This window comes from Lacerta agilis, chromosome 14 (genome assembly GCF_009819535.1).
Source record: "Lacerta agilis isolate rLacAgi1 chromosome 14, rLacAgi1.pri, whole genome shotgun sequence".
Taxonomy (NCBI): Eukaryota; Metazoa; Chordata; class Lepidosauria; order Squamata; family Lacertidae; genus Lacerta; species Lacerta agilis.
The window spans coordinates 6,583,055-6,610,601 of NC_046325.1; the positions used below are offsets into that span (position 1 = coordinate 6,583,055).

The 27,547-nt window shown below is 45.2% G+C and overlaps 2 gene segments (V, D, J or C); both read right to left on the minus strand.

Moving 5' to 3' along the window:
* Positions 1–3,439: 3,439 nt before the first annotated feature.
* Positions 3,440–13,971, minus strand: LOC117058894. The segment is given in 7 exon segments: positions 3,440–3,526; positions 4,639–4,775; positions 8,005–8,331; positions 9,338–9,661; positions 10,416–10,748; positions 12,206–12,437; positions 13,963–13,971. Coding segments are annotated over 7 exon segments (1,449 nt in total).
* Positions 13,972–23,166: 9,195 nt separating this feature from the next.
* LOC117058895 lies at positions 23,167–27,169 on the minus strand. The segment is given in 5 exon segments: positions 23,167–23,510; positions 24,167–24,484; positions 25,269–25,601; positions 26,675–27,001; positions 27,121–27,169. Coding segments are annotated over 5 exon segments (1,365 nt in total).
* Between the last annotated feature and the right edge of the window lie 378 nt (positions 27,170–27,547).

The following is a 27,547-nucleotide window of genomic DNA, read 5'->3' on the forward strand; positions in this document are numbered from 1 at the left end:
ACAAGGGGGGAACCTCTCGGACTCATGGTTTGTAGACACAGGAAAAGCGAAGTGTGGATGAGCCCTTGGTATAAGGCAGCTTCCTCTGTTCACACAACCTATGCTGACACAGTCCTTGGGATGAAGAGCTCTTATTCAATTGCCATTAATTCAATTTAAAACATATGCAGAAGACCCTGTGACTAGAAGTTAGGACAGCGACGAATGTGATGATATTAGCTGCTTTGAAACCCACCCTGATCAGCCTGAGACTTCAGTTGCTCCTCTGCGTTCCCGAATCTGGGCCCTGTGACGCATCTCCTGCTTGGGTTGGTTATGGGGAACATGCAAACCTCTCAGTTGTTGTGAAGTAAGGGATAAAAGGCTACACACATTTTAATGAATCAATACCGGGCAAAACAAAACTTCTTCTATCCAGTATCTGTGAAAGGCATTTTTGGGGGCATTCCTCATGGATGGGCACATTTGTTGAAGGAGTTCTTTTTCAGCCATGCCACTGTGCCCTCTTTAGCTAAGAGCATAGCTGTCAACTTTTCCCTTTTCTTGCGAGGAATCCTATTCGGAATAAGGGAATTTCCTTTTTAAAAAAGGGAAAAGTGGACAGCTTTGGCTGATAGCAGTGCCCAGAATCCTTTGCTGGTGCCGCTGCTGCATGCGCCACTTGCATGGCCGCTTCTGCCATGCAAATGTCTCTCGCTCACATGCTTGGAAGATGTTTACTGTACACCCGGCCCAGCTGGATCCCACCCAGCCCCTAAGTCCCTGCTCCTCCCTTTGCGGTTTCACACCGCGGGGTAATTATAGCCTCGTTTTGGTGAGTTTTGAAACCGAGAGGCGCTAAGAATAGCAACAGAAAAATGTCCTGCAAGATGGCGTTTCCTGAAGCTGCAGTTTCTTGTATCTCACCTCTCGCCCTCTCCTTTTTCCATTTTTAAGGCCTGCTCTTTCCAGCCTCCTCTGCTTGGCCAGAGTCATTCCATTCACATGAGCTTCCTATTATGGGCCTGGTCTGCACACATGAGTGTAGTCAAGGGGGGGGCAGGGAGGTGCACTTGCCCCCCCATCAATGAAAATACATAGCAAAATGAGGTTCTGCCCCCCTCACACAAGGGCTGCCCCCCATGTCTGCACATGTAGTATTATGGGGTGGGAGAGTACTGAAAGTGGTTGCATGGACTTCCCTGCCCATGGTGCCCTCCATATTTTGTGGGCTGCAGCTCCTGGTCATGGATCAGGAATGATGGAAGTTGGAAGTTCACAGCAGCTAGAGAGCACCATATTAGCTACTTTTGGACTACTCATCAGATTATAGGTGGTGGGTGCCATTTTTAAACACTTTGCTTTGTCCAACCAACCAACCAACCAACCAACCTGTAAGTCAAAAGCTAGCACAACAGGTTGGACCTGGAACTTTTCTTTCCAATTGTGCTAGCTTTCTATTTACAGAGAGTCCCTCCCCCTTCCATCTCTTGTAAGAGAACAATGAAAACGTTATCCCCCACTTGAAGTAATGCACTCCATTCTTCTACCTCATCCCAACCTCATTCTGCTACAGGTGTAGGTCCAGACATCCTCTTTGGAAACACTGTATTGTGACTTTCGCTCCAGGTCTCTGATAGTTCTGTTTCATTGGAATAAGGTCACTGGAGGCTTGTGCCAGTTTTGTGATGTATGGTTTATTTACATGTATATACAGGAATTGGAAGGTTCACATCATTAGCACTTCAGCAGTTCTTGCGTATTGTTTCTGGGATGCTTGTGCACTAAAAACAGTAATGATCACAAAACCTGCATCAACTGGAAAGGCCCTCAAAGGTCAACTAGCCTAGCCCCCTAATGGTGCAGAAATCTATTGCTATACGATCCCAGATAGGTAGCTATTCTCTGCTTAACAACCTCCAAGAAATTTATATGCAATATATTAAGGGATTGGTAGTCACTGGTAGTTTGAAGACCATAGACTGTATCACATGCTAGTCTTACTCAGAGTAGACCAGTTGAAGTTAATGGGCATGCCTACCTTAGTTTAAGTTGGTCTGCTCTGTGTAGGACTTGGCTGACTACAATCCCGTGGCAGTAAGGAAATGGTGTGTAAGAGATGGGTAAAAGAGCTGGCTTATTTGAGCATATTGCATGCACATAGATACATAAGGATATTTATTTCATATGGTTAAAGAGGCCTGGCAAAGATACTGGAAAGTGGAGTTTCACATCTCTAGGTGAAGTTAGAAGCCAGATAGTGTCAGGCATGTTGGGGCTAGGGACACCAGACATTCATTCATTGATTTGTTTAAAAAAGCAAAAGCTGCCAGGATGGTATGCCTCTCAGACATGAAGACTAGATTCAAAATAATGAAATATTTAAAAGCACACAATAAGATATATATATGTATATACCACAAACTAAGAGCAGTAAAAGCAACAATTAGAGTAAAACCACCACTGCTTAAAAGCCTGGAAGCAGAATGTATTATTCTCCTGTTAGTATTTATTCACCTGTGTATCTCTAGGGAGACCATTCCACAACAGGGGCACCACCACTGAAAAGGCACCTTTTTATTTGTGGGGGTAACTGTCCTTCAGTTCTTTAGTTTTATATAAAATCTTGAGAGTGATCTGTGTCTTTGTGGGTGTGCATATAGTAGGCCTGCAACTTTATGTTGCGGTTACTTTCCAGGGATTGTGCTGTGCTGTAAGCCAAAATCACGTGTCGTCAAAACTCATTGTGTCTAATGGCTGGCGCGATTGCCAAAGTCATTTTTTTCCAAACCCCTACCCCCTTAAAAAAAAAAAAAATCGCCACCTGTGTAAAGCTGAATGTACACAAGTTAAATGTGTGCAAGTTTCAGGACTGCTGTATATGTCGGCATTATATCTAGCCGTAATGCAAGACCACACAAAGTGTGGTTGGTCCAGATTTCCCTCCCTGCCTGACCATCCTTTGGCCAGGGGTGGGGGACCTGTGGCCCTCCAGATGTTTTTGGACCCCAACTCACATGGGGGTGAAAGGGAGGGCTGAAGTTCTGAAAGGGGAAGGGTGTGGTGGATATAAGGACAGAGGACATCTCTGGGGCAGCTGGTAGGCCCCTTTTCTCAGAAACACACCCACTACTAATACAAGCATAGACTGGGTGGGAGAAGCAGATGCTGGATGTTTCTTACTCTTGGTGGAAGCCAGTTAAGATATCGGACCACATAAAAGTGTTTCCTCTTGAAGGCACTGTCCCAACACATGCAATTCAGGATAATTGCCTCCCCCTAAGACAATTGCTGTGCTGAAAGGGGCTCGTCACTTGCCAGGAGGGAAGTAGGAGCTGAATGAGATAGGAAACAAGAGAAGGCCCGGGATGTTGACACTGGAGATGAAGCTGCGGGTCCAAGCAGTGGCTTCCTCTTTGCACCTTTGAAGATGGAGGACGAGATTCCCAGGAAAATGCTCCTAGAATGCCTGTGGGATGACATTCTTGTATTCAGGGCCTATAGGTTGCTTCTTCAGGTCTGCCACAGTGGTGAAAATCCATTTTACCTGTTGGGATGGAGGGTGAAGAGTGGGGGAGATAGGACAGGGGTGAGTGTTCAACAGGGCTGGGGAACCTTTTTTGGCTGGTGGACCAGATCCTTATGTGCCCACCCAAGAGGACATAATTTAACAGGTAGATGGGGGCTCCCACGTGTCAGTCACCTGATGTCTTAGGTACATCAGGTGGTGCTGCATTTTGAAACAGTGACTGTTGGGAATTCAAATAAATAGATAGATACATAGAAAAGAACAGTACAGGGCTTTTTGAAAGCCCTTTTGCAAACAGTCCCCCAGGTATCTGAAGAAGTGTGCATGCACACAAAAGCTTATACCAAGAACATACTTAGTTGGTCTCTAAGGTGCTTCTGGACAATTTTATTTATTTATTTTGACTGCGTCAGACCAACACGGCTACCTGCCTGAATCTAGTCCCATGCTGTTCTTTGAATCTTCAAAAATGTCGTATCTTGCCTACATTAGCGCGAGGTTATTTAGAAGCAAAACTTTTTCTGCCAACCAATGGCTGAAGGAATGTTCAAAGGCAGTCAGTGTAAAAAGGACTTTTACCTAAGTTATCTTGAATGTACTGTTATTAAACTTTTGCCATTTTAAGACATTTCTTTTCTTCCACTTTGAAATGCCACATAAAGAACATTTTCCTCAAACAAATGCAGTCTTTTTTTCCTTTTAATTACAGCCCTGTGCCTTGAGCCTTTCAGACTCCACTTATGAGCGGTAGCAGATCCTTGGAAGTTTCCACAAGTTCTGGACCCTATAGAGGTTTGTTAAAGGGGAAGGAGAGCAGGTTAGGAGGTTAAAGAAATAGGCCGCCTACACACCATACATTTAAAGCACATGGCTTCCCCCAAAGAATCATGGGAACTGTGGTTTGCTAAGGCTGCTGGGAGATGTAGCTCTGTGAGGAATAAATGACAGTTCCCAGAATTCTCTGGGGGAAGCCAAGGGCTTTAAATGTCTCCTCTCCAGCAAGCAGTGAATGATACGTATATTTTAAACACTTATCTCTTGGGTTTTAGTTGTTGCTTTCTTCCTCCTTTGGGCTCTCTCACTGCCAAATGCAAATGCTGATATGTGTTTTCCCTTTCCTTTCCCCTTACCTTGAAGAATGTCATTGTGGTGCTGTAACACACACTGATGAGGAAGAGAATGAAGAAAACCAAGATGGCGGTCCATAGATTTTCCAGTTCCTGTTCAACCTTGTCGCTGAGATCAACCTCTGTCGATATTATTATCACTGCGGGGAAGAAAGAACGCCATTCTCAGTGTTCATGAATATAAAATTCCCCAATATGAACAGTCCATTTATCTATTGACCCGCAAGTATATCCATCTATTTCTGAATGCCACCATTCTGCATAAATATGGAGCCTGCCTTCCCCTAGAATATGATTGTACAGTGGTACCTGGGTTTATGAACTTAATCCGTTCCGGAAATCAGTTCTTGAACAAAAGCGTTCTTAAACCAAGGCGTGCTTTCCCATAGCAGTGGGGGACTCAATTTACAAATGGAACACACTCAACAAGAAGCCAGAACATGTTCTGCTTCCAAGGCAAAGTTCACAAACCTAAACACCTCCTTCCAGGTTTGCAGCGTTCCTAATCCAAGTTGTTCATAAACTAAGCTGTTCTTAAACCAAGGTACCGCTGTGCTGAACTCTTATGGAGGGTCATGCAAATGTTTGTTCCCATCTAGTCTTATCTTTAATACAGGTGTCAGATAATCCTTTTCATCCACACTTCATTCACACTCATGCTGCATCATGGATTCAGTATTATTATTTTAGTCTGATTGCAACTATGAAGCCTATGATGCACTGTGAGTATGAATGAAATGCACAAGTGCTGGTTTGTCTCCAAATTCTACATAACACGAACTATGATCATCTAAATTTTGTAATGGTGGTTTGGGGAAAACATCTGTTCAGCCCATGTGACATTTAGGCCAAGGCATACAAAGTAGGTTCACTCTCATGAGAGCTCTCCCTCCCTTCGTTTATTGTGTCCCTCTGCCGAAACACTGATTCACCCAGTTCTTCTGGGTTTATTTCTCATGTCTCTAGGGCACCACTTGTGATGCCCTTTTGGCCATGCTATTGAGCATCTGGGTATTATCAATCTGCAGAGGGATTGAAAACAGTTGCTAGACATGTTTGCCACATGGCAAAGTGGATCCAATCCTTGATGGTGACGACGAGGCATTGGGAACGACGGGATGAAATAATCCCGTGGAAAACTTGTGATACTTGGAGAGAGCGGGGATGTCTTAATTCAGCCTTAGTAAGCTTATTTTATGAGGGAGCGACTTGCTTTAGAAAGGCCACGCAGTGAGCTTCATGGTTGAGCAGGGATTTGAATCTGGAGGCCTAGCCACCAAACCCAACACCAACAAGTACACTAAACATGACAGAGGTTAACCTTGGCATAGAAGTAACCAAGGATTTGGTGAGGGCAGTGTAGGAAAAAAGAATAAGTTTGCGAGTCTCTGTGTGTTGAGTCTGTTGGAAATACATTCAGACTTGAAGGGGTTGATTCTGCTATTGGTCTTGGTGACAGCAGACTGACTGACTGGAGATTCCTGTCATTTGGGACTTAGCTGTCCATGAGGAAGGCAGCTGAGATTTGGCAGCTGGAGGAGAGGTAGAGGTGTGTGGTTCTGAAGGATTCCCCCCCCCCCACAGCTGCATAGATCTGACCTAAGAAAGACAAATCTCCCTGTTTTATTTCATAAACTGGGTTTGCCTTGTTTACCTCAGTATACAGTATTATCTGTCTCCTTTCTCTCTGGATTCTCTCTGCTTTATTCCAATCACTTTGCTAACAAAGTCAAGAGGCCACATATAAGGCACAAATATCCTATGACTGGCTTAACATTTGTCATGCAAGAAACACGTCTCTTACAACCGTGGCTTCTAAAGTGCTGCGTCAAATAAGGGCTGGCCACTTTCTTTCCACATGAAGAGGGCATAATGAATTTTGTGTGCACATGTTCATTTATCCATGCTCTTCTCTATGGGCATGTGAATATTTTAGGTTGGTTTTGTGCCCCCCTCCATCTCTCTGTTTGCTCTGTTGTCCCTAAATAGTTTTCTCTTATTCAAATGCAAAAAAATTGCCAAAATCCCTAGGTACCTGTGTCAAGCTGTTACGTCTCTTACGATGTTTCTAGCCTTGTTAGGTGAATAAGGGCACACTCTGTGCTTGAGGTCTTGTGTCTATTTCTGAGTCATTTTTTAAGGCCCAGCTGTATCTGAGGCAGAGTTCACAAGCTCCTTAAGTCAATGTTACTTTCAATTCTTTCACTCCGCAGTGTGTGAGCGCTCCATTAATCTGGCCTGAATGCTTTGTGAATTTGGATTTCCTTGCTTCCTACAAGAGGTGCCTCCAGACTGTCACTGTCTTGCAGGGGGTCAGGGGAGGAAGATGCCCCACTTTCCCTGTAAGACCCCCTTACACACACACCCCATTTCCAAATTCTACTTCTTCTACCCTTTACCGCCACCAATGTTTCCCAAAGAAAACATTATACAATTGTTTTTGGGCCAACCTCTGACGCCAGCTTTTACATCATATGCTTTGTACCTGTTTGATGGGGGAAGTGGGACGGGTGAGAAGAGATTACATCAGAAAACACAATTTTCTGTTGCCCTCCTGCTCTCTGTAAATAGATGCCAAGAAAGTGACCATACTGACCAAAGCTTGCTTTTAATTTTTTTTTAAGAATACAAAAGGAAATTGTAAAACACATCTGTTTCTCTGCCATTTTGTCTCTTATTTTTTAGGGTTTCTTTTATATAAAAAAAATCCCGTGGTGTACATGTGTGTCTGTGTGTTCCTTTTGAGACCACACCATGTATCTATATGTGTCCTTGCAGTATGACCGACTGAAACACTTTAGTCTGGTTTTGCTCTCCCAAATGGAAAATGAGAGTGTGCCCTTCTGAGCATGTGTAGAGGGTAGGCAGTGTGGAGCAGTGAGCAGAGGGTTGGGATTTGGTGCGGGGAGGTGTGTGTGAGGCTTGGAGAGTCAAATCACCACTTGGTAATGAAGATTCACTGCGTGGCCTGGGAGAAACCATGCTTCCTCAAGGCTGTTGTGAGGCTAGCTTGGGATTACCTGATATATGAAGGCCTGGGCTCCTTGTTGGAAATAGGATACAACTCTGACAGTGATAAACACATTTTCCCTCTGCTGCCAACCTTAAACATTTGGCATTTGTTTTTGATAGATTAATCCCATTTCCCCATTAATCCCCACACAAGTCACCTTCACTCCTGGAAGAGCCACAATAATTGATATCTATGACAGTCTTTGGATGATTTCTCTTTTTATTCAGGCATTGGGTACATTTTTGCATGGAGATTATTTACACAGGGTTGGTCTAACAATCTCAAGAGAGAAAAAAATCAGGGGCCATAGGGCGAGGGGATCGCAATGCTGGCTGAGGGCAGTTTTCATTTTTTACCCCGGGATTTCTCAATGGTCTTCTGGATGAACTTGAGGGTCAGACCTTCATGGACAACCATGCAGGTATAGGCATCACCTCTGTTCCAGTCTGCTTTGGGGACTTTCAGCTTGCTGAACAAGAAATATAAACCATCGCCTTCACTGAAGACTGGGGTGATGAGATAGTCAGCTTCAGGCAGAGGGTTCCCATTCTTGAGCCATTTCAGGGATATGTCACTGGGCTTGAACCCTCTCACCAGGGCAGTGATGGAGACATGACCGCCATTAGACCTGAGCTCATCACCGTGGGGGCGGAAGAGATACACACCTGGAGCTTCTTGGGTTTCTTGTTAAGCATAGGGAAACAGAAAGAGAAAAAGGAAATGACTATTCAGTTTAGGTCAAATTAGTGCAAACCATGTGGGGAGCCGGGGAATGGAGGAGATACAAAGGCTTCTGTGCCAGGTACGGGCAACCTGTAGCCTCCCAGATACTGCTGAACTACAACTCCCATAATCCCTGGCCATTTGTTGATGGGAGCAGGGGTCCAACTACATCTGGAGAACCACAAGTTTCCCATCCTTGGCATAGGGAAACATGGTTTGGGCTACATGTCTTGAATGGTTCAGAAAACCCCCTGACATGTTGGGCTTCTCTGTGGTGAATGAACAAGACATACCACTAATGTGCCATTTAGAGAACATTCACATCCACCCTTTTCTCAGGTGTATACAGAAATTTCTTAGCACACAAGGACCCCTCAAACTGCCCTGAGACAGAATCGGGAGGCTGGTTCTCTGAAGCTGCCTCTCCAGAGCTGTCACTCAAGCATCTGCCTGTGGGGCAGATTAAAGGTGCGAAATGGGCCTTGGTTACAATGATGTTTATAACTGCTTTGTACATAATAGCAACAACAGTCCATCTACGTCAGGGCATGTTGCACAACTATTTTTATTAGTCAGATGGAAAGTTAACACACGGAATAGAGACTTCATTTTTATGAGGGTGGAAGACAGTATGCTAGAGGCATCATTTCCTATGTGGCACACCTTTCCTTGGCACAAGTGTCAAAACATGCTGTACAGGTTTTTTAAGCACTGCATGTGGGTTGAGGTAATGGTGGGACAGTTGTGGGGACCACAAGCAACTATGCCCCCACCAAACTACTTGCAACATGTTTTGGGTTTTTTTTTTGCGTTGCCAGATCTCACTGCCCACGTTGGTATATTGTGTTTGTTCTAAATGGTGCTATGTTGACACATATTTTCAGTAATCTCTTTCCTGCTCAGGAGGTTGCTGGGAAATTAGGGACATCAGTTGCAGGGTGGAGAGCAGGTCTGCTTCCCGCTTACCTTTCTTCTTGCTAATCTCTCTTGTTTTCGGTTGAGCCAGGGATGGGTGTTTCACTGTGCAGATAAAAGTCGCCCCTGACAACCAGTCGCTTTCGGGAATGATCACAGAGCTGGATGCTGTGAAGGTGTTGTTAACCTCCTCTCTCCATGCAAGTGGCTCAGGGCTTAGACTTCCTGCTGTCTGCTGTGACCAGGTCACTTCCAGTTCTTCCTCTTCGCTCTCTAAGTTGACTACCACGCAGCTGAGTTTGGGTTGCTTATCCATGTAAAGGTCGTTGGGGCTTGGGGGTAGGATGAAAACTTTGAGGGGAGTTCCTGAGGAGTCTGGGAATGTAAAAAACCCACGTCAAGTCCCAAGTCTCCTCCCGCCATTTCCCTCCCAGCCTGCTCACAGAATCTTATCCTGCTCTGCTTGCTTCTCTTTCAGATTCAGCTCTACAGCTAAGTCAGTCCAGGCTCCCCATTTGGCTCACCCGAGAGTTCCTGTCAGTGTCCTTCCTTCCTTTGAACAACTCCAGCACCTTCTACCCTTGCTGAATAATCCCAGTTCTCTGTTGTTTTTGGAACTTGCACCCCTTTAACTAGTGTGTTTGCCCATTCCCCAGATTCCCCGATGGATCACTTTCAACACCAGTGTGCCATAGAGAAATTTACAGCTGGTGGCACAAGTAATCAAGCCAAACTGCATCCTGCAGAAGAAGAGAAATGTGTCCCCTCAACTCCCTGACAAACATTTAATCTAAACTGGAGAAATCCGAGTGTGCGAAAAAGCCACATATCAAGATTTTTCAAAGGAAAACTGAGTTGGTGCCCTCCTCTATGATACAGAGTCCTACCTCCAGTTGGTTCAGTCTCTCGAGTTCCAGATAAATGGAGTAAAACCTTAGATATACCAGTAGGGCAAAAGGTTGGAGAAAGCCATTCCAAATCCCAAAGACCCATGATGGATGTATTTCTGGGTCATGGGGAAACCCACCATGAAAGAGAAGTAGCCCTTTGCTCTTGGTCTTTCCATTTTTCAACCCACACCGACTTCGTCTGAACCTAACCAAATCAGAACTGAGTCAAGAGTTCTTACCTTCACAGATCTTGGCTTTGCTTCTCACAGAAGTTTGGGTTGCTGTGTGGGACACCTGGCAGACGTATACATTCCCATCCTCCCAGTCTGCTTGGCTAATGTTGACTGTGCTGATGGTACTGAAGGTGTACCCACGTGTGTCTTTCCAGGGCTGCTCAGTGAATGAGGGTTGCGACATAGGTTTCCCACTCACCAGCCAATTTACCGTCACATTGTTGGGGTAGAAGCTGGAGATAACGCACATTAGCTCAATGGTGGCATCTCCGGAGCTGGCCTTGCAGGAGGAATGGAGCAAGCGGATCTTTGGGGCTACGGGATCTTTCTTTTCACAGGCTGGAGGAATAGGAAGTATAGGGAGTCTCATGAATACCTGTATTTTAATGATGCATGGTGCACCTTACCACCTGTCTCATTTCCCCAAACTTAAATTCAGTTCTCCGTATGTCTACATTATTTAGTTAAGAATTAGTCAGGATTTTAGTACAAACTGCGCTTAATATTAATGTCTTGTATACAATTTTGCTGAATAAATACACAGTCTGGAAACAATTTCCCTGAACATAATGTATTTGTGTGTGCTGTTTTTTTGGGTGAATATGTGTATTTTTTGTATATTTTTGTATACTTTTTGGGCAGGGGAACTGCATCACAAAATTCAGAGGACCACAAATTTAGGAGGAGAATGGGCTTTCTGTTTGTGCATTATTCCAGGTGGTGTGAATTAGTTTGTATTGAAATTCAAACTGAACTGAATCCCCCCCCCAATTCCCTAAATGTAAGTGGCTTCTAATTCACCTGCCATTAGTTCCCTTTGGTTCCTGTATTCACTTCCCTCTCTCCTTATGCTAGCCTTTTCCAGAGAAGGTAGAACAGCCTCACTCTTTGTGAATCAAGCTTATTCCTCTTTCTTCTCTGAATCCCTGCACTAAACCCACTTCTTTTCTTAAACATCAAATTTCACTTTGCTGCGCCCAGTGCCAGGGAGGACAGTGAAGGGCAGTTCCTCCTTCTGTTTCATTGTCAGTTCTGAGTAGGCCTAAGGACCACGAAGAGCGCTGCTAAACTGTTGTATAAACAGTTGAAATGAGATCACATATGTTAAATGCACTGTTCCCTTTGGTTTTTTTTAAAAAACACTAATTTAAGAAAGTTTGTGTGTGTGTGTGTGCAGAACATCCTGTGTTGCTAATGGTCTCATAAGAAAAATGAAGAGGGTGTTTTTGCTGAATTTTGACACCTATTACTGCAACCTGTCATGGTGCAACCTGACTTAACCCTAAATTTGTATCACTATTAACTGGATAATTCTAAATCCTTTCTTCCCACTACTGTCTTGTCTATCTCAAGCACAAGTGGGGAACCTTTGGCTCTCCAGATGTTGCTGAAATATAACTCTCATAAGAATCGCCAATTGGGAGTTGTAGTTCAGCAACAGGAGGGCCAAGGATTCCCTACATCTGATCTCGCTGGGTTGTATCCATTGGTAGTCATACTGTACTTACAGCAGACCCACTGAAATTAATGGGCACGACTGATTTAGATTCCTTAATTTCAATGTGTGGGTCTACTCTTGATTAGAATTTGGTTGGATACAACCCACAATATTTGTGAGAGTTATCTGTAGTGCTTAATGTGCTTCTGAAGATACAAAAGTCAGATGGCAGGACCAAAAATATTGCAATCATTATCCATCCCTTTACCCACACAATCCATATTTCATTTCTTTCTGCTCCACCCAACAAACACTGAAGGAGGAAGAAAGCAGATAACAAAGATTCAACCAGACTCACGTCCAATCTCTTTGTTGCTTGTGGAGCTGGTAGCTGTATGTGCAATACGGCATTGAAGCTTCTCTGATTCCCAAGTGCTGGTTGGGATGGTGAGCTGGCTGCTGAGGGTGTAGCGGCCACTGGATGAATCCAGTAGAGCGGGGAAGGTCCGGATGTCAGAGGAGGATCCTGAATTCCACTGTACTTTGACTGGTTCGGGAAAGAAGCCAGAGACCAGACAGCCCACGGTAACCTGGGAGGCAGTGGCGAGGTCTTGGCAACAGGGGGACAATGGGAAGACGACTGGGGCTCTGGGAGATGCTGCAAATGAGGAAAAAGATACGATGATAAATCTGTTCCTTGGGCAAGCATTTGTGTCTCCTTGCCAAGAGCGGGAAACAAGATATTGTTCACTTACATGCCAAGTGAATCAGGTGTTCAGCCCTGGTCAAAAGCTGTGAAGGCTACCTGGAATTATTGCATAATTTGTCTTGCCGTTTCTTGTTATCCCAGGGACAAGGAAGCTGCTGAGAAGCATATTCAGCACCCTTATGCTTCCAGGCACTGCCCAATCACTTTCAAGCTTATTTTCACAGTTGTGAGGTTTGAAAACCTTACAATGCTGTGTTCTATGGAGAAACCACTCAGACCTGATTAACAACCATTGACAGATTTATCTGCCTTGGAGGACAAAGCTATGCTGGACTAGATGAGCCATTGGCCTCGTCCAACATAACTCTCCCTATGTTCTAAACTAATCCATTAAAAAGCCACTCATAGACTCTCACACATGTAGAATACATGACCCAGCCTTGAACAACCACTAAAGTCTAAGGCCACACACGCTTTCCAAAGGAATAATCCTGACTGAACACAGTGGGTATTACTTCTGAGGAAACATGCACGGGATTCTACTATAATTTGATTTGGCATCCATTTACAGTGCAATCCTATGAAGGCTCACTGTGAAATATACCCTACAGAGTTATATAGTTGACACCAAGTGATTGTGCATAGGACTGAAGCTTTGTGTCAAGGTAATATTTCTCCCCCTAAGCTAACATATGAAATTAAATACGGGAGACATTTATTTTGTATTTCATGGGTGCCCAAGTGGGTGGGGCCCCATCTGAGAAAAGGACATGTTTCTGTGGCAATGCAGAAGGATTGGTGGGATATTAGGGAGGGGACAGGTGGGACCCAGAAGGGTGGGTTACAGGAAATGGATGTGTTTCTGTGGCTACTAGACCAGAGGGTGACTTAAATTCTGAAGAAGAACCTTCCATGGCTCAATAGCTTCTAAATTATAAACAGCTAGAGCCATCACATGAACAAAAATATATAATTTTTACTTAGAGCTCCCCACCTTTTAAAAACTGGCCCTGTTCCAATGCCAAATACTAGGAAATTTAGGTGTCATGGAATTAAAATTGTGGTAAAGACATTAGCTGCTGCTGTGTGTGTGCATTTTGATTCTTATTGTAATTGTTGCTCCTTTAAAAAAGTTTTTAATTGCATTTTATTGTTTACTGCTAGACTCCAGCTGCATAAACACCATTCATTTAGGGCACATGATTTCTCCCAAAGGATCTTGGGAATAAGTTAGTGAGGGGTGCCTGGAATTGTAGTTCTGTGAGCCCAGAGTTCCCAGAATTCTTTGGGTTAAGAGTGTGCTTTAAATGCATGGTGTGTATATACTCTCACTGAAGTCTTTTGAGGAGATAAAAGTAGTTTAATATTTTTAATTAGTGTGCAGGAGGAGAAGAGCAGACACATACTTCAGTCATAGTGCTTGGGTTTCAAAAGCAAATTTCCTAGGATCATTTGGGCTGCTGATAAATTTAAATTGCAGATTAAGAGCCAAATATTTGTCCTAGGTAGCATTTTCACTACCATCAACCAGGTCTCAACATTCATGGCCTGTTTTAGCTCTGTTTTCTGTTTCACTTCCTCTTATTTCAGCACCATCTGTATCTGCACAGGCTTCCTGCATCCTGTTTACCACCCTCTTGTATTCAGTAAAAGGTAGAGCAAACAGAAGCATTTAGAAGAAAAATGGAAAAACTGTTCAGAAGATTTTTTTTAAAGAAGAAAAATGGAAAAAACAAGCAAACGGTGGTAGAGAACATTTGAACCGCACCAGCTGCTGGCGATACTAAATACTATTACTAATAATAAATTGTCCAATCAATTTCAACCTGTTCCATATTATGCTCAATATTTTGAAGATTCCATGCAAATGATCAATAACGGGAGTTTTACGGGCCCCAAATATCCCAGAAATAATGGTCTTCTCGGCAGCCCATGGACCAGGGCCTTCCAGATGTTGCTGGACTCCAACTCCCATCAGCCCCAGCCAGCATTGCCAAAGGGCAAGGGTGATGGGAGATGTAGTCATCATCATCTGTAGGGCCACAGATACCCCATTCTTGGCCTAGCATTTTCCTTCTAGTGCAGTCTTAGCCAGCCTGGTTCCCACCAAATGTTTTGGACAACAACTTCCATCAGCAGGGCATAAATTCAGCAGGTGAAGTTTTCCACACAGTATGCAGATGCAGCAATGATGTAGCTGCACTAATGAAAGGAGCTCCATCTTTTCTCTTACTGTTTGCCATTTTGGTCACATCCAAGCTATACATTTAAAGCATATGACTTCCCCCAAAGAATCCTGGGAACTTGGATTCAATTCATTGCAGCTCTGTGAACCACCTGATAACTCCCCACTTGAACTGTTTAAAGGTAAAGGGACCCCTGACCATTAGGTCCAGTCGTGTCCGACTCTGGGGTTGCGGCGCTCAACAAATGTTAATGGCCGAGGGAGCCAGCGTACAGCTTCCGGGTCATGTGGCCAGCATGACAAAGCCGCTTCTGGTGAACCAGAACAGCGCACGGAAACGCCATTTACCTTCCTGCCGGAGCGGTACTTATTTATCTACTTGCACTTTGACGTGCTTTCAAACTGCTAGGTGGGCAGGAGCAGGGACCGAGCAATGGGAGCTCACCCCGTTGCGAGGATTCGAACCGCCAACCTTCTGATCAGCAAGCCCTAGGCTCTGTGGTTTAACCCACAGCACCCAAAGAATCCTGGGAACTTGAATTCAATTCATTGCAGCTCTGTGAACCACCTGATAACTCCCCACTTGAACTGTTAGGCTCAACCGATCACCCCCCCCCCCCAAGCTGCAGGGCCCTGTAAAAAAAGTTGGCAATTGACCATAGTCTTCCTGCTGACTCATACCTCCCACCCCATAATACTCACACATGCCTCTTTCAGTTCATTGCAACTCTCATTCCCTGTTCTGATGGCTCCCCACTTGACCCATTAGGCTCAGCTGAGCTTTGTACAAAAGAGTTTAAGTCTGCTTAAAAAGGAAAGGTGAGCGGGGTGTGTGTGTCTGTCAAAACAAAATAAAAAATAAAAAAATTCCTTCCAGTAGCACCTTAGAGACCAACTAAGTTTGTTCTTAGTACAGTATGAGCTTTCGTGTGCATGCACACTACTTCAGATACATGTGTGTGTGTGTGTGTGTGTGTGTGTGTAGATGGAGGTTAACAACCAGGGGCCTGTCTTTGTAACAATTGATCAATCTGCAGGCATTACTGATTTTCTGCAAATTACGCGGCTGTTAAACAACAGCAAACCAAGTCCGTCCATCCCCAATCGGTTGGAAACCCCCTCCTTGTTAGTATTAACTTTATATTCTTATTAGCCTTATATTATTAGCTCACACAATCTAAAGTTAGAAATGAACTTCTCAATAGGGAATAGCATTGGCTTAAACTAAATATTGGGCTTTTCCCTCCCCACATTTCAATGTACAGGAACCACGGAGCAACGACAGCAGGCCTTTTCTGCCCCCTCTTTGCACTGCTTGTGCCCCACAGTTGAAAACCACCTTTCCTTTCTCCCTGGGGTTGGCACATTTTTTATTGTCTCTAATGCCTGACACACACACACAAAGCAGAATTTAGCAGGAGAAAAAGTTGATGCCAGGATTCACTTTCATTGCAGAGTTTTTGTGCCTCTCAGTCTACTGTTACAGTTACAGAAGTAGAGTCAGAAAAGCAGGCGGCAACCCTAATCCCCACCTGTCCCTTGCTCTCCTGCTGGCCATATCCCCACTCCCTGGCAGCATTGCCCCTGCCAAGTCTCCTTGCCAATGAAAATTCCACCTGCTGAAATCCCCTTTTCTAGGCAATCATAAACAGTGCAAGAGCCCTGCCTCTTTTGCACCTGGCCACTTGAGGATTGATTGATTGATTGCATTTCTATCCCATCTTTCCTCCAGCAAGCTCATGGTGGTGTACATAGTTCTGACCCCCATTTTATCCTCTCAACAACCCTGTGAAATAGGCTAGGTCACCCAATGAGCTTCATGGCTGAGTGCAGATTTGAACCCTGGTCACCCAGGTCCTAGCAAGACACCCTAACCGCTACACCACACTGCCTCTCACTGAGGAGTCTCATCAACCCGCAACTCCATTTTTAGACTCTGGCTTCTCAGTGTGGCTTTCAGAGCTGGCCCTAGAACCCAGAAATCCTGGTTCCCAGCTCACTTGGCAATAACTCATTGGAGCAGAGGCCAGACAGTCTGGCTTGTCTGTTCCCAGCCAGCTGATCTGCTGTCCTCCACTTTATCTCTTCTCTACCAGTTTGCACTAGGACCCTGGGGTCCTTGCTTGCATACCCTCCTCCAACCCTCCAGCTCTCAGCCATCTTTAAGAACTCAGGAACACTTCTTATGAGAACTCTCTGCTCTCACCTGCCAGCTATACCCCATGCCCCTCATGGAAGCTGGGGGCTTCTTGTGTGCGGATCAGCCTAGCGGCCTCTTCCCAAGACAAACCTACTCTGTTGGCTAACCTTCCCTGCGAATGTTGCAGATAGAAAGCAGGAACCCAAGCAAACTTTGTACTCCATTTCCCTTGAAGGTGCGTTTTTGAGGAGTGGAAGGGACTCCTCTCTAAGCTGAAGCACCCTCACCTTCTGTGCAATGGTTGGTTGAGTCCTCAGGAGGCCTCTAAGCCATTAAATTCCCCCCTTCCTACTAAGACGTGCTCTGAACATCTGAGCCATCTGCCTAAACAGAGCTCCCAAGAACTTTGCTCCCAATAAGCTGTCTTGCTCAGTCTAAACCATTAGGCAACGCTGGTGGCTTTGTAACCCATTGCAACCTAGTTGGTTCAGGGAATCTCTACTTATAACCGGGAAAGAAACCATGGAGAACCACTGCCAGTCAGTTTAGATAGCTCTGGACTAGGTGGACCAATTACCTGACTCGGTATAAGGCACCTTCCTATGTTCACATAAAAGCTTAGGTGGAGTCCCAATTCCCTGCACACACAAACACGCGCCTTACAAAGCTTGGGCTTCCTTTTATTCCAGACAGCCATAGCTAACTTTCCTTCTGACATACAACCCACAGCTGCTGGGTCTCAACACCCCACTGCTATGGCTTTCTAGGGCCCTTCAAACACAACATAGGAAGCATACTCCTGGAATGGGCCAATGGTCAATCTAGTGCACCATCCCATTCTCAACCAGATGCTCATGGAAATCCCACAGACAGGAGCTAAGTGCAACAGTGCTCTCCCCACTTGTTATTGCCCAGCAACTGGCATTCAGCGCCATGCTACCTCCGACAAGCTACAGACAAGCCTTCTGGAAATGTCCCCTTCCTGCTTTATAACTCAAGAAACGTCACTCAGCTAGGGCTGGAACTTGAGCATTTGGAGCCAAAACACAGTCCTTCCCTTCCTCGCCCGGAGCTGAGGACAGAACCCAGGAGCCCTGGCTCTCACCTGCTCCAGCTTACCTTTCCTTTCTGAAGCTGGGGCTTTAAATTTGCTGCTCCACACCCCTCCATGGGCACAGGAGCCAATCCTACCCCTTCTTAAATGCACCCCAGTCTTGCTGTTGCTCTAAACCACTTGGCAACACTACCCTCCGCAAGCTAAAACAAGATTGTTTCCCCTATCTGTTTTCCTGGGAGTAGGAATAAGTAAGCTATGGAGAGTTTAGGCTTTCAGACATGCCCTAAGTTGCCCTGCCCCACTCCTCAGTTCACTCCAGCCAGAATCCAGGGGTCCTGCCTGCCTCAGCTCTGACAATGCTTGGGAAGGGGTCTTTCTCCTCCAAAGGGCAGCCCCCCGACTTTTGGAGCAGAGAGCAGGACCCAGGAGCCTCGGCTCCTCAGAGCCCTCCTTCTTCAACCTTCTGGTTCCTTGTTTGTGCTTGCTGTTTTGGAGTTAGCCCAGAGCTGCTCCCAAAAACTTTGGAAACATTGCTCCCTGGTGAATCCCCTGAAGCCAGATACTCCCACTGGGGGGCAAGCAATTGCCTAGCTGAGCATCAAGCTGGCTAAGGTAGAGAGCCTTTTTCTCCAAGCCAGATTCCCCGAAGCCTATAGCTGAGCCACCTGAATCTTTCAGTTTAAAATCAGGCTTCCAGATATTCCTCCTGGTTTCCCCTCCAGGAAGCTACCTTGAAGCATACTGCAAAGGTGAGTGGCCAGGATTCTCACAGCTGAGTGTCAGGCTCCAGGCAAGCTTGCAGGTAACCTCCTCACTGCCTTCCCACTTCATTGAAGCCTGGGACTCTCCTGGGAGGTCAGAAATCTTTCAGCTGAACATCATGCTTGGAAAAGACTTTCTGGTACCCCCCTGGCTTGCTGACAGCTTTGTGAAGCCAGTTGCTCACCTGGGAGGGCAGGAATGTCCCAGCTGAGCTCGGGCACCTAACCTGCCCCAGGTCAGGTTTCTCGAAGCTGAAAGGTATTGAAGAAAATCCCAACTAAGCATCAGGTTTAGGAAAACTTATTGTGTAGCCCTTGTCCAGGCTCAGTGAAGCCTGCTGTGCTCATCTAGGAGGTCAGGCAAACCCCTTCCTCTCTGGCAGCTTCTTGGAAACCTAACGCTTATCAGGGGAGCTCGGTGACCTCCTAGCTGAATGTTAGGCTTGGGGCTGACTTTAAGATATCTTCCGTACTCGCTGTCAGCTTCCTTGAAAACTGGTTCTCACCTGGGAGGATGGGGTGGCAACAGTGCACCTGAACACCCAACTCAAAGAAGACTTCCAGGGTCCATTTGCTCATCAACAGATTCTTACATGCCTCCTGCTCAGCTAGCAGGGGAAGAATTTTCTTTATAATTGTCAGTCTTCTGCAGAGGTTGCTACCTTTCTCTCCGATGGCTACATGGAACATTATGCTCACCCAGGAAGTGAAAAACCTCCCAAGTGGGAAGATAAGTCTGGGGAAAGCTTTTAAAGTAGCCCGCTTTTTCTGCCCCGGGTTCATTGAAGCTCACCTACTCCACATTAACTTTGTTGAAGCATGCCAGTGTTTTGTGAGGGAATCGGAGATCTCTTGACTGGGATAGCTTGGTTGGTTACAGGTTTGATCCTCGTATGGGACAGCTGCATATTCCTAGATGATCCTCAGGGTCCCTTCCAACTTTACAGTTCTGCGATTCTATGAACCAGGCTTGGTCCAGGCTTTCAGGTGAAGCTCTTTCCACCCCACAAGAACTTCCATAAGGTTAAATGGGTAATGGAGAGGAGGGGAGCACTTAGGGTAGGGCAAGATGGCAAATAACTTCATCTGAGAAGGCCTCTTGCTCAGCTTAGTGGCAGGGAGCTTCCCTCAGTACTTGGATCAGGTCCATGTGCATCTGCTTCCATTGAAGCATTCACATGCCAAGTTTCTGGTAAGTAAACCAGACACTCCTTGCTTATCTCCAGGGAAGCTGATGGGATGGATCCAGGCTACCCTTTCTGCTTGCTCCAACTGATGCCTGATTTGGAGATGCCCAGCTGGAGGGTGGAGGCAAGCAAGCCTTACAGTTCAGTCTCAGCTGGGAGGTCTGATTATCAATACAAGACCCCTAAAACACAAATATTTACTTACGTTTTATCTGAGGTTGGAAGCCCACTGAGAAATGCTAGTCCACATTCCTAGGCTTGTTGCAGTCACACTATGGCTGGAGACGGGGACTGATTTCGGAAAGTCCTTTCCTCCGGATTATCTATGTTTTGATCTTTCCAGAACCCAAAAGTATTATTTATCGAGTTATAATGCTACCTACCTGCTCTTCACCTTAAGGTCCCAATGCGGATGAAAACAAAAAGATACACACTTATAAAACAGATAAAACCATTACAATCATAAAACAGGTAAGATTGCTTCAAGCAAAATGGAACAATATAAATCCCACAAAAAGGTGGGTCATAGAATCATAGAATTGCAGAGTTGGGTCCCTCAAAGCAAAATACTTTAAGTGTAAAGTTGCTGGATGTATTTCTGTGCGGAGCGAGTTCCAAAATGCACATAATTGAACCTTTTCTTACTCACCCAACCAAAGGCTGGAGTCGATTGAAGCAAGTGGTCCTTTGCCACTGACCTGCCATCTGTTTCCCTTTGGATGTCATTTCTGTTCTAATGGGGGCTTCAGAGATTTTTCCCCTAATCATGCTCTCAGAAAAGAAGCCAAAAAAAGAAATTACAGTTATGACGTCCTTGGAGCTGACATGAAGTTCTGAAATATATATATTTTTAGCATGGTTGAGTGAGGCATAGGGGCTATAATTGGGATCCAAAACTGGTCATATGAAACATTCATCCGCACACAACTTCCCCTCCCCACCCCCGGTTGTTTGTGTTGACTTGTTGACTTGTTTTCAAAATCCAGGCATTTATATCCTGAGATACATATGGCTGTGAAATAGCAAAAATTGTTGCAGTTAACCTTGCCAAGGAAAAACTCCAGCCGTTTGTTTTCACTCACTTATCTAATTGCTAATTAATTAAGGCTCTATTAATTATCAGTTAATTAAACTTAACCACCTTTCTCTCTATGCTGCAATGAGCTAGGCCATGGTTTGGCTTAATGTTATGCGCGAACCACCTTGCGTTATAAGATATAAAGATATTAAACAAACTGGCCTGTCTAAAGCAGCTAACTCAAGCTTGAGACTGGGCCTGCCCAGTTTGTTAACCACCTATATATATAAAATCCAAGTGTCTCTGCGTCCAGTCCCTGTGTCCCTGGGTTTCATAGAATCATAGAGTTGGAAGAGACCACAAGGGCCATCTAGTCCAACCCCCTGACAAGCAGGAAACACCATCAAAGCATTCCTGACAAATGGCTGTCAAGCCTCTGCTTAAAGACCTCCAAAGAAGGAGACTCCACCACACTCCTTGGTAGCAAATTCCACTGCCGAACAGCTCTCACTGTCAGGAAGTTCTTCCTAATGTTTAGGTGGAATCTTCTTTCTTGTAGTTTGAATCCATTGCTCCGTGTCTGCTTCTCTGGAGCAGCAGAAAACAACCTTTCACCCTCCTCTATATGACATCCTTTGATATATTTGAACATGGCTGTCATATCACCCTTTAACCTTCTCTTCTCCAGGCTAAACATACCCAGCTCCCTAAGCCGTTCCTCATAAGGCATCGTTTCCAGGCCTTTGACCATTTTGGTTGCCCTCCTCTGGACACGTTCCAGCTTGTCAGTATCCTTCTTGAACTGTGGTGCCCAGAACTGGACACAGGATTCCAGGTGAGGTCTGACCAGAGCAGAATACAGTGGTACTATTACTTCCCTTGATCTAGATGCTATACTCCTATTGATGCAGCCCAGAATTGCATTGGCTTTTTTAGCTGCTGCATCACACTGTTGACTCATGTCAAGTTTGTGGTCTACCAAGACTCCTAGATCCTTTTCACATGTACTGCTCTCAAGCCTGGTGTCACCCATGAAAGCAGGATCTGAGCACAACAGCCCTCTTCCCTCTTGTAGTTTCTAGCAAATAATATTCAGAAGCACACTATATCTGACAACGGAGGTAGAACATAGCCATCAGGGTGCATAGCCATTGATAGCCTTATTGCCACGCTTTGCCTTTGGCGATCGTTTCTCACACATTTCCCATTGAATCTTCGACTCCTGCTATTTTAGAGGTAGAATTCTCAAGCCAAGGGGAATGCTACTTTCTCATCATACCCAGGGCATGTCTACTCCATGCTACGTTATGCCACACACATCTAAACTGCTCTTAAAGTCTGTTTGAACTGCAGTTCTGTGAAGGAGCTTCCCAATGCCCCTTTAAGGGAAAATGCCAATCATTAAACCAGTTTCAGTCAGGTTTCAGACACACTTAGATTTGTTTTGCAGGCACAGACTGGGAAAGCGCAGGGGTAAAATGGAAGCATTGGTGAGCCCTGTGAAAAACACCTCCCGCAATATTTTCTCTCTCATCTCTCCCACTTCGCAATGCATGAGCATTCCATTAATCTGGCCTGAGTGCTGTGTGAACCCCCGACTGCATTTCCTTCCTTCCTTTAAGGAAGGGGTGGCTCCAAACTGTCACTATTTTCTGGGAGGGGCTCCAGTGCATATTGGAAATTTAGGTCTGTGCAATTACAGTGGACTCATGAGCTCAGTTGCCCTAGCACAAGAAATCCACTTAAAAGCAAACCACGAATGATTAACGAGAAGACGTGTATAAACCACCCCGGTGTCTGCACGTTCATGTGGAAATCTGCGCATAGTGTATGAAGGCTTCTCTGCCAGATGTGGGGAACATGTGGCCCTTCAGATGCTGCTGAATTGCGACTCCCACCATCAAAGCCACCATGTATCATATGTGTTCCTACAGTATGACCAAGACCTGGACTCCTTAGTAGAAATGTGATGCAACTGTGATAGTGATAGACACATTCCCCACCTGCTTCCAACCGTAAACATTTGTTTTTGAGAGATTAATCCTGTTTCCCTTAAGTGATGAAATCCATCCCCACACAAGTCACTTATGCCCCCAGAAGAACCAAAATAACAGATATCTGAGGCTTTGGATGAGTTGTCTTTTTATTCAGCTTTTGAGCACATTTTTTGCATGGACATTATTTACACAGGATTTGGTTTAATAATATTAGAGAATGATTGGAGGCGTAAGGTGAAGAAGGGGCGGCAATCCTGGATGATAGCAGTCTTCATTGTTTACCCGTATATTTCTCAATGTGCTTCTGGATGAACTTGAGGGTCAGACCTTCATGGACAACCATGCAGGTGTAGGAATCACCTCTGTTCCAGTAAGCCTTGAGGACCTTCAGCTTGCTGAACAAGAAATAGGAACCATCGCCTTCACTGAAGACTGGGGTGATGAGATAGTCCGCTTCAGGCAGGGGGTTGCCATTCTTGAGCCATTTCAGGGATATGTCACTGGGCTTGAACCCTCTCACCAGGGCAGTGATGGAGATGTCTTGGCTGTTAGAGTTGAGCTCATCATGGTGGGGGTGGAAGATGTACAGACTGGGGCCGATGCTGCTTCCTGATGTGCAGAGAAACAGGGAGAATCACTATTATATTTAGGTCAAAATAGTGGAAGCTATGTGTGGATCTGGGAATCAAGGGAACAGAGCAGATGGGAAACTGTGGTATATGTTTTCATGAACAACTGCAATAGGTACTCCTCACAGAGTTACTCCTGGGCCTGCATTTTATGCGCATAAGCCACACATTCCCTATATCTCCTCTCCCTCTTGGTTGGGTGATGTTCAATGAAGATACATGAAGATTTCCCAGAAGCTCTGTTCACAAGAGAGTTTACTCACAGTGTCAGCTAACAATACCCCCGAGTGTTATGTAACCCCTTTACAACCACCTCAGTGAATGCACATTAATGTGGACATCTGCACACAGTGCATGCTGATGTATGTATGAAGTCTTCTGCATCAGATGTGGGGAACATGTGGCCCTCCATATGCTGACTTACAACTCCCACCATCCCCTGCCATTGGTCATGCTGGCTAGGGTTGATGGGAGCAGGAGTCTAACTACATCTGGGGAGCCACAGTTTTACCATCCCTAGTTTAGGGAGACATGGTTCGGGCTACGTTTCTGGAATGGTTCAGAATGGTTTCAGTACTCTTCTGTTTCCCACCGAAGAGGCTGCTGGAAAACGAAGGACACTAGTTTCCTGCTTACCTGTCTTCTTGTTAACCTTGGTGTCCATGGTGTGAGGCAGGGCTGGGTGTTTCACTGTGCAGGTAAAAGTCACCCCTGACAACCAGTCTCTGTCTGAGATGATCAGAGAGCTGGTTGCAGTGAAGGTGCCATTCAACTCATCTTTCACATTTAGTGGTGCAGAGCTCAGGATTCTTCCTTTCTCCTTTGACCAGGTCACTGCCAAGCGTTCATCTTCACTCTCTAAGTTGACTACCACGCAGGTGAGTTTGGGCTGCTTTTCTATGTAAAGGTCATTAGGAGTTGGGCGTAGGATGAAGATCCTGATATCTGAGGAGCCTGGGGAATGCAAAATCCCATGTCAAGCCCCAAGTCTGCTCCCATCTTTTCTTTTAACTTGGTCACCGCATCTTCTCCTGATCTGCTTGCTTCTCCTCTTTCAGAGTCAGCTCTGCAGCTCAGGCTCCCCCATCAGGATCATACCATATTTCCCATTAGTACCTTTATTTCCTTTGATACGGGGATCCTATTAGCCATCAAACCTAGCAACAATCCAAGCCGCACCCTGGCTGAATAATCCCAGATCTCTGCTTTTTGGGGGGAATTTCCACCCCTTTAACCAGGGTGTTGGCCCATTCCTCAGATTTCCCAATGGACCACTCTCTATACCAGTGTGCCATAGAGCAGATTTACAGCTGTTGTCACAAGTAATCAAGCCAAACTGCCTCCTGCAGAAGAAGAGAAACGTGTTTCCTCATCTTCCTGACAAATACTTAATCTGGAGAAATCTGTCAGCCCCTGAGTGTGCGAAAAAGCCACCTATCAAGATTCATCAAAGGAAAACTGAGTTGGTGCCCTCCTCTATGACACAGAGTCCTACCTCCAGTTGGTTCAGTCTCTCAAGTTCCAGATAAATGGAGAAAACCTCAGATATACCACCAGTAGGGCAAAGGTTGGAGAAAGCTACTCCAAATAGCAAAGGACCATGATGGATGTATTTCTGGGTCACTGGGAAACCCACCATGAAAGGGAAGTAGCCCTGTGCTCTTGGCCTTTACATTTTTCAATCCACGCTCACTTCTTATGGACCTAACCAAGTCAGAACTGAGTCAAGAGTTCTTACCTTCACAGACCTTGGCTTTGCTTCTCACCATGGCTCGGGTCGCTGCGTGGGACACCTGGCAGACGTAGTCATTCCTCTGCAGCCAGTCTGCTTGCCTAACGCTAGTTGTGCTGATGGTACTGAAGGTGTGTCCACTGGGATCTTCCCTGGGTGGTGCTGTGACCGAGGATAGCATGCCAGGTTGCCCACCCACCAGCCACTCTACCGTCACATCGTTGGGGTAGAAGCTAGAGATAAAGCACACCAGCTCAATGGTAGCATTTCTCGGGTTGAGTCTGCAGGAGGAATGGAGCAGGCGGACCTTTGGGGCTACGGGATCTTTCTTCTCACATGCTGAAGGGATAGGAAGTATAGAGGGGAATTATGAATATCCATATTTTGATGATGTAGGGTACACTTTACCACCTGTCTCATTTTTAGAATCTTAAATTCAGTGCTCCATATCTGCACATAAGCTTGCTAAAAAAAATTCTTACAGTCCTCACAAAAATTTGTCAGGATTAATATACATATTTTTGTAATATATGTGTGTGTGTACACACATACACAGTTTTGTTGAATATAATCATTTCTCTGTGTTATTTTCACTACTATATGAACTTTTGTATGTATTTGAACACTTTTTTGATTGGACACCTGAATCACAGAATTCAGAAAAGCACGAATTTTGAAGGAGAACAGCGTTTCAGTTTGTGCATTGTTTCAGGTGGTGCGAATTAGTTAGGTCCATACTGAAATGCAAACTGTACTGAATGTCTTCCGCATCCCTAAATGTGAGCGGCTTGTAATAATTCATTTGTCATTAGACCCCATTGTTTTCCCTGTTTCCTTTCTTCCCTCTTTTTGCCAACCTTCTCCAGAGAAAGTGGAACAGCCTCACTCTCTGTGTTAATCAAACTTATTCCTCTTTCTCCTCTGAATCCCTGCGCTAAACCCATTTTTTTTTAAAAAAACAACAATCAAACTTCCTCCTCTTATTTCATTATCATTCTGAGTAGGCCGAAGGACCTCCTCATGTCACCTGTTACAAACAATTAAAATGAGAAAACACATGGCAAAGGGACTACCGGTATCTTGCTTCAAAATAGATAAAGCCATTGAAAAATTGGATGTGTGAACACCATCCCATGTTGGTAATATTATAAGAAAAATGAAGTGGGAGTGGGCATGGTTAATTTAGGCCTATTAATCTAAGTGGTTCTACTCTAAGTATAATTTATTTGTGTGTGTTCTCTGGAGTGCTTGGTGTGAAACAAAATTCAGATAGTAGGACCAAAATGTTATAATTATTCTCCATATTTTCATCCACAAACCCCTTTTTTCATTTCTTTCTGCCCCACTCAACAAGTGTGTGTCACCCGCTGAAGGAGGGAGAAAGCAGATAACAAAGGCCCAGGCAAACTCACGCTGGATTTCTTTGTTGACTGTGGAGCTGGTAGCTGGATGTACAACACTGCATTGGAATTTTTCTGATTCCCAGGTGCTGGTAGGGATGGTGAGCTGGCTGCTGAGAGTGTAGTGGCCACTGGATGAATCCAATAGTGCAGGGAAGGTTCGGATGTCAGAGGAGGATCCTGAATTCCATTGGACTTGGACTGCTTCGGGAAAGAAGCCAGAGACCAGACAACCCAAGGTGACCTGGGAGGTGCTGGAGAGGTCTTGGCAACAGGGGGACAACGGGAAGACGACTGGGGCTGTGTGAGATGCTGCAAAAGAAGAAAGAAGGAGGTGCACTTACAATCTTCTACCTGAACTAGTGTTCAGCATGTGTCTATTTCCCAAGTGTTATAAGCAGGAAACAGTGTGCAAGTTAATTCCGGGTTCTGAGCTGGTCAGAAGCTCCTAAACCTACCTGGAATTAGAAGGAGCTCCTGGGAAGCACATCCAGCACTCCACCACATATTCTGAGTTCCTTTCCAGGCATTACTTAACAACTTTAAAGCTTATGTTCATGGTTGTGATGGCTGAAAATCTTAAGATGCTGAATCCTATGGAGAATACACTCAGCCCTGATTAACAGCCATCGACAGACCTGTCTGCTCTGAAGGACAAGGGTACTAGCCATGAGGACATGGGCCTCTGAATACCAGCTGCTGGCATCCCATAAGAGTCTGTTTGGCCACTGTAAGAACAGGATTCTGCCCAGATGGGCCATTAGTCTGATCCAGCAGGCGTCTCATATACTCTCATATCTGGAACACTTGACCTGATCTTGAACCAAGGCTGCAATCCTAAAAAACACTTCCGCAAGGAATAATACTCACAGAACACAGGGAAAA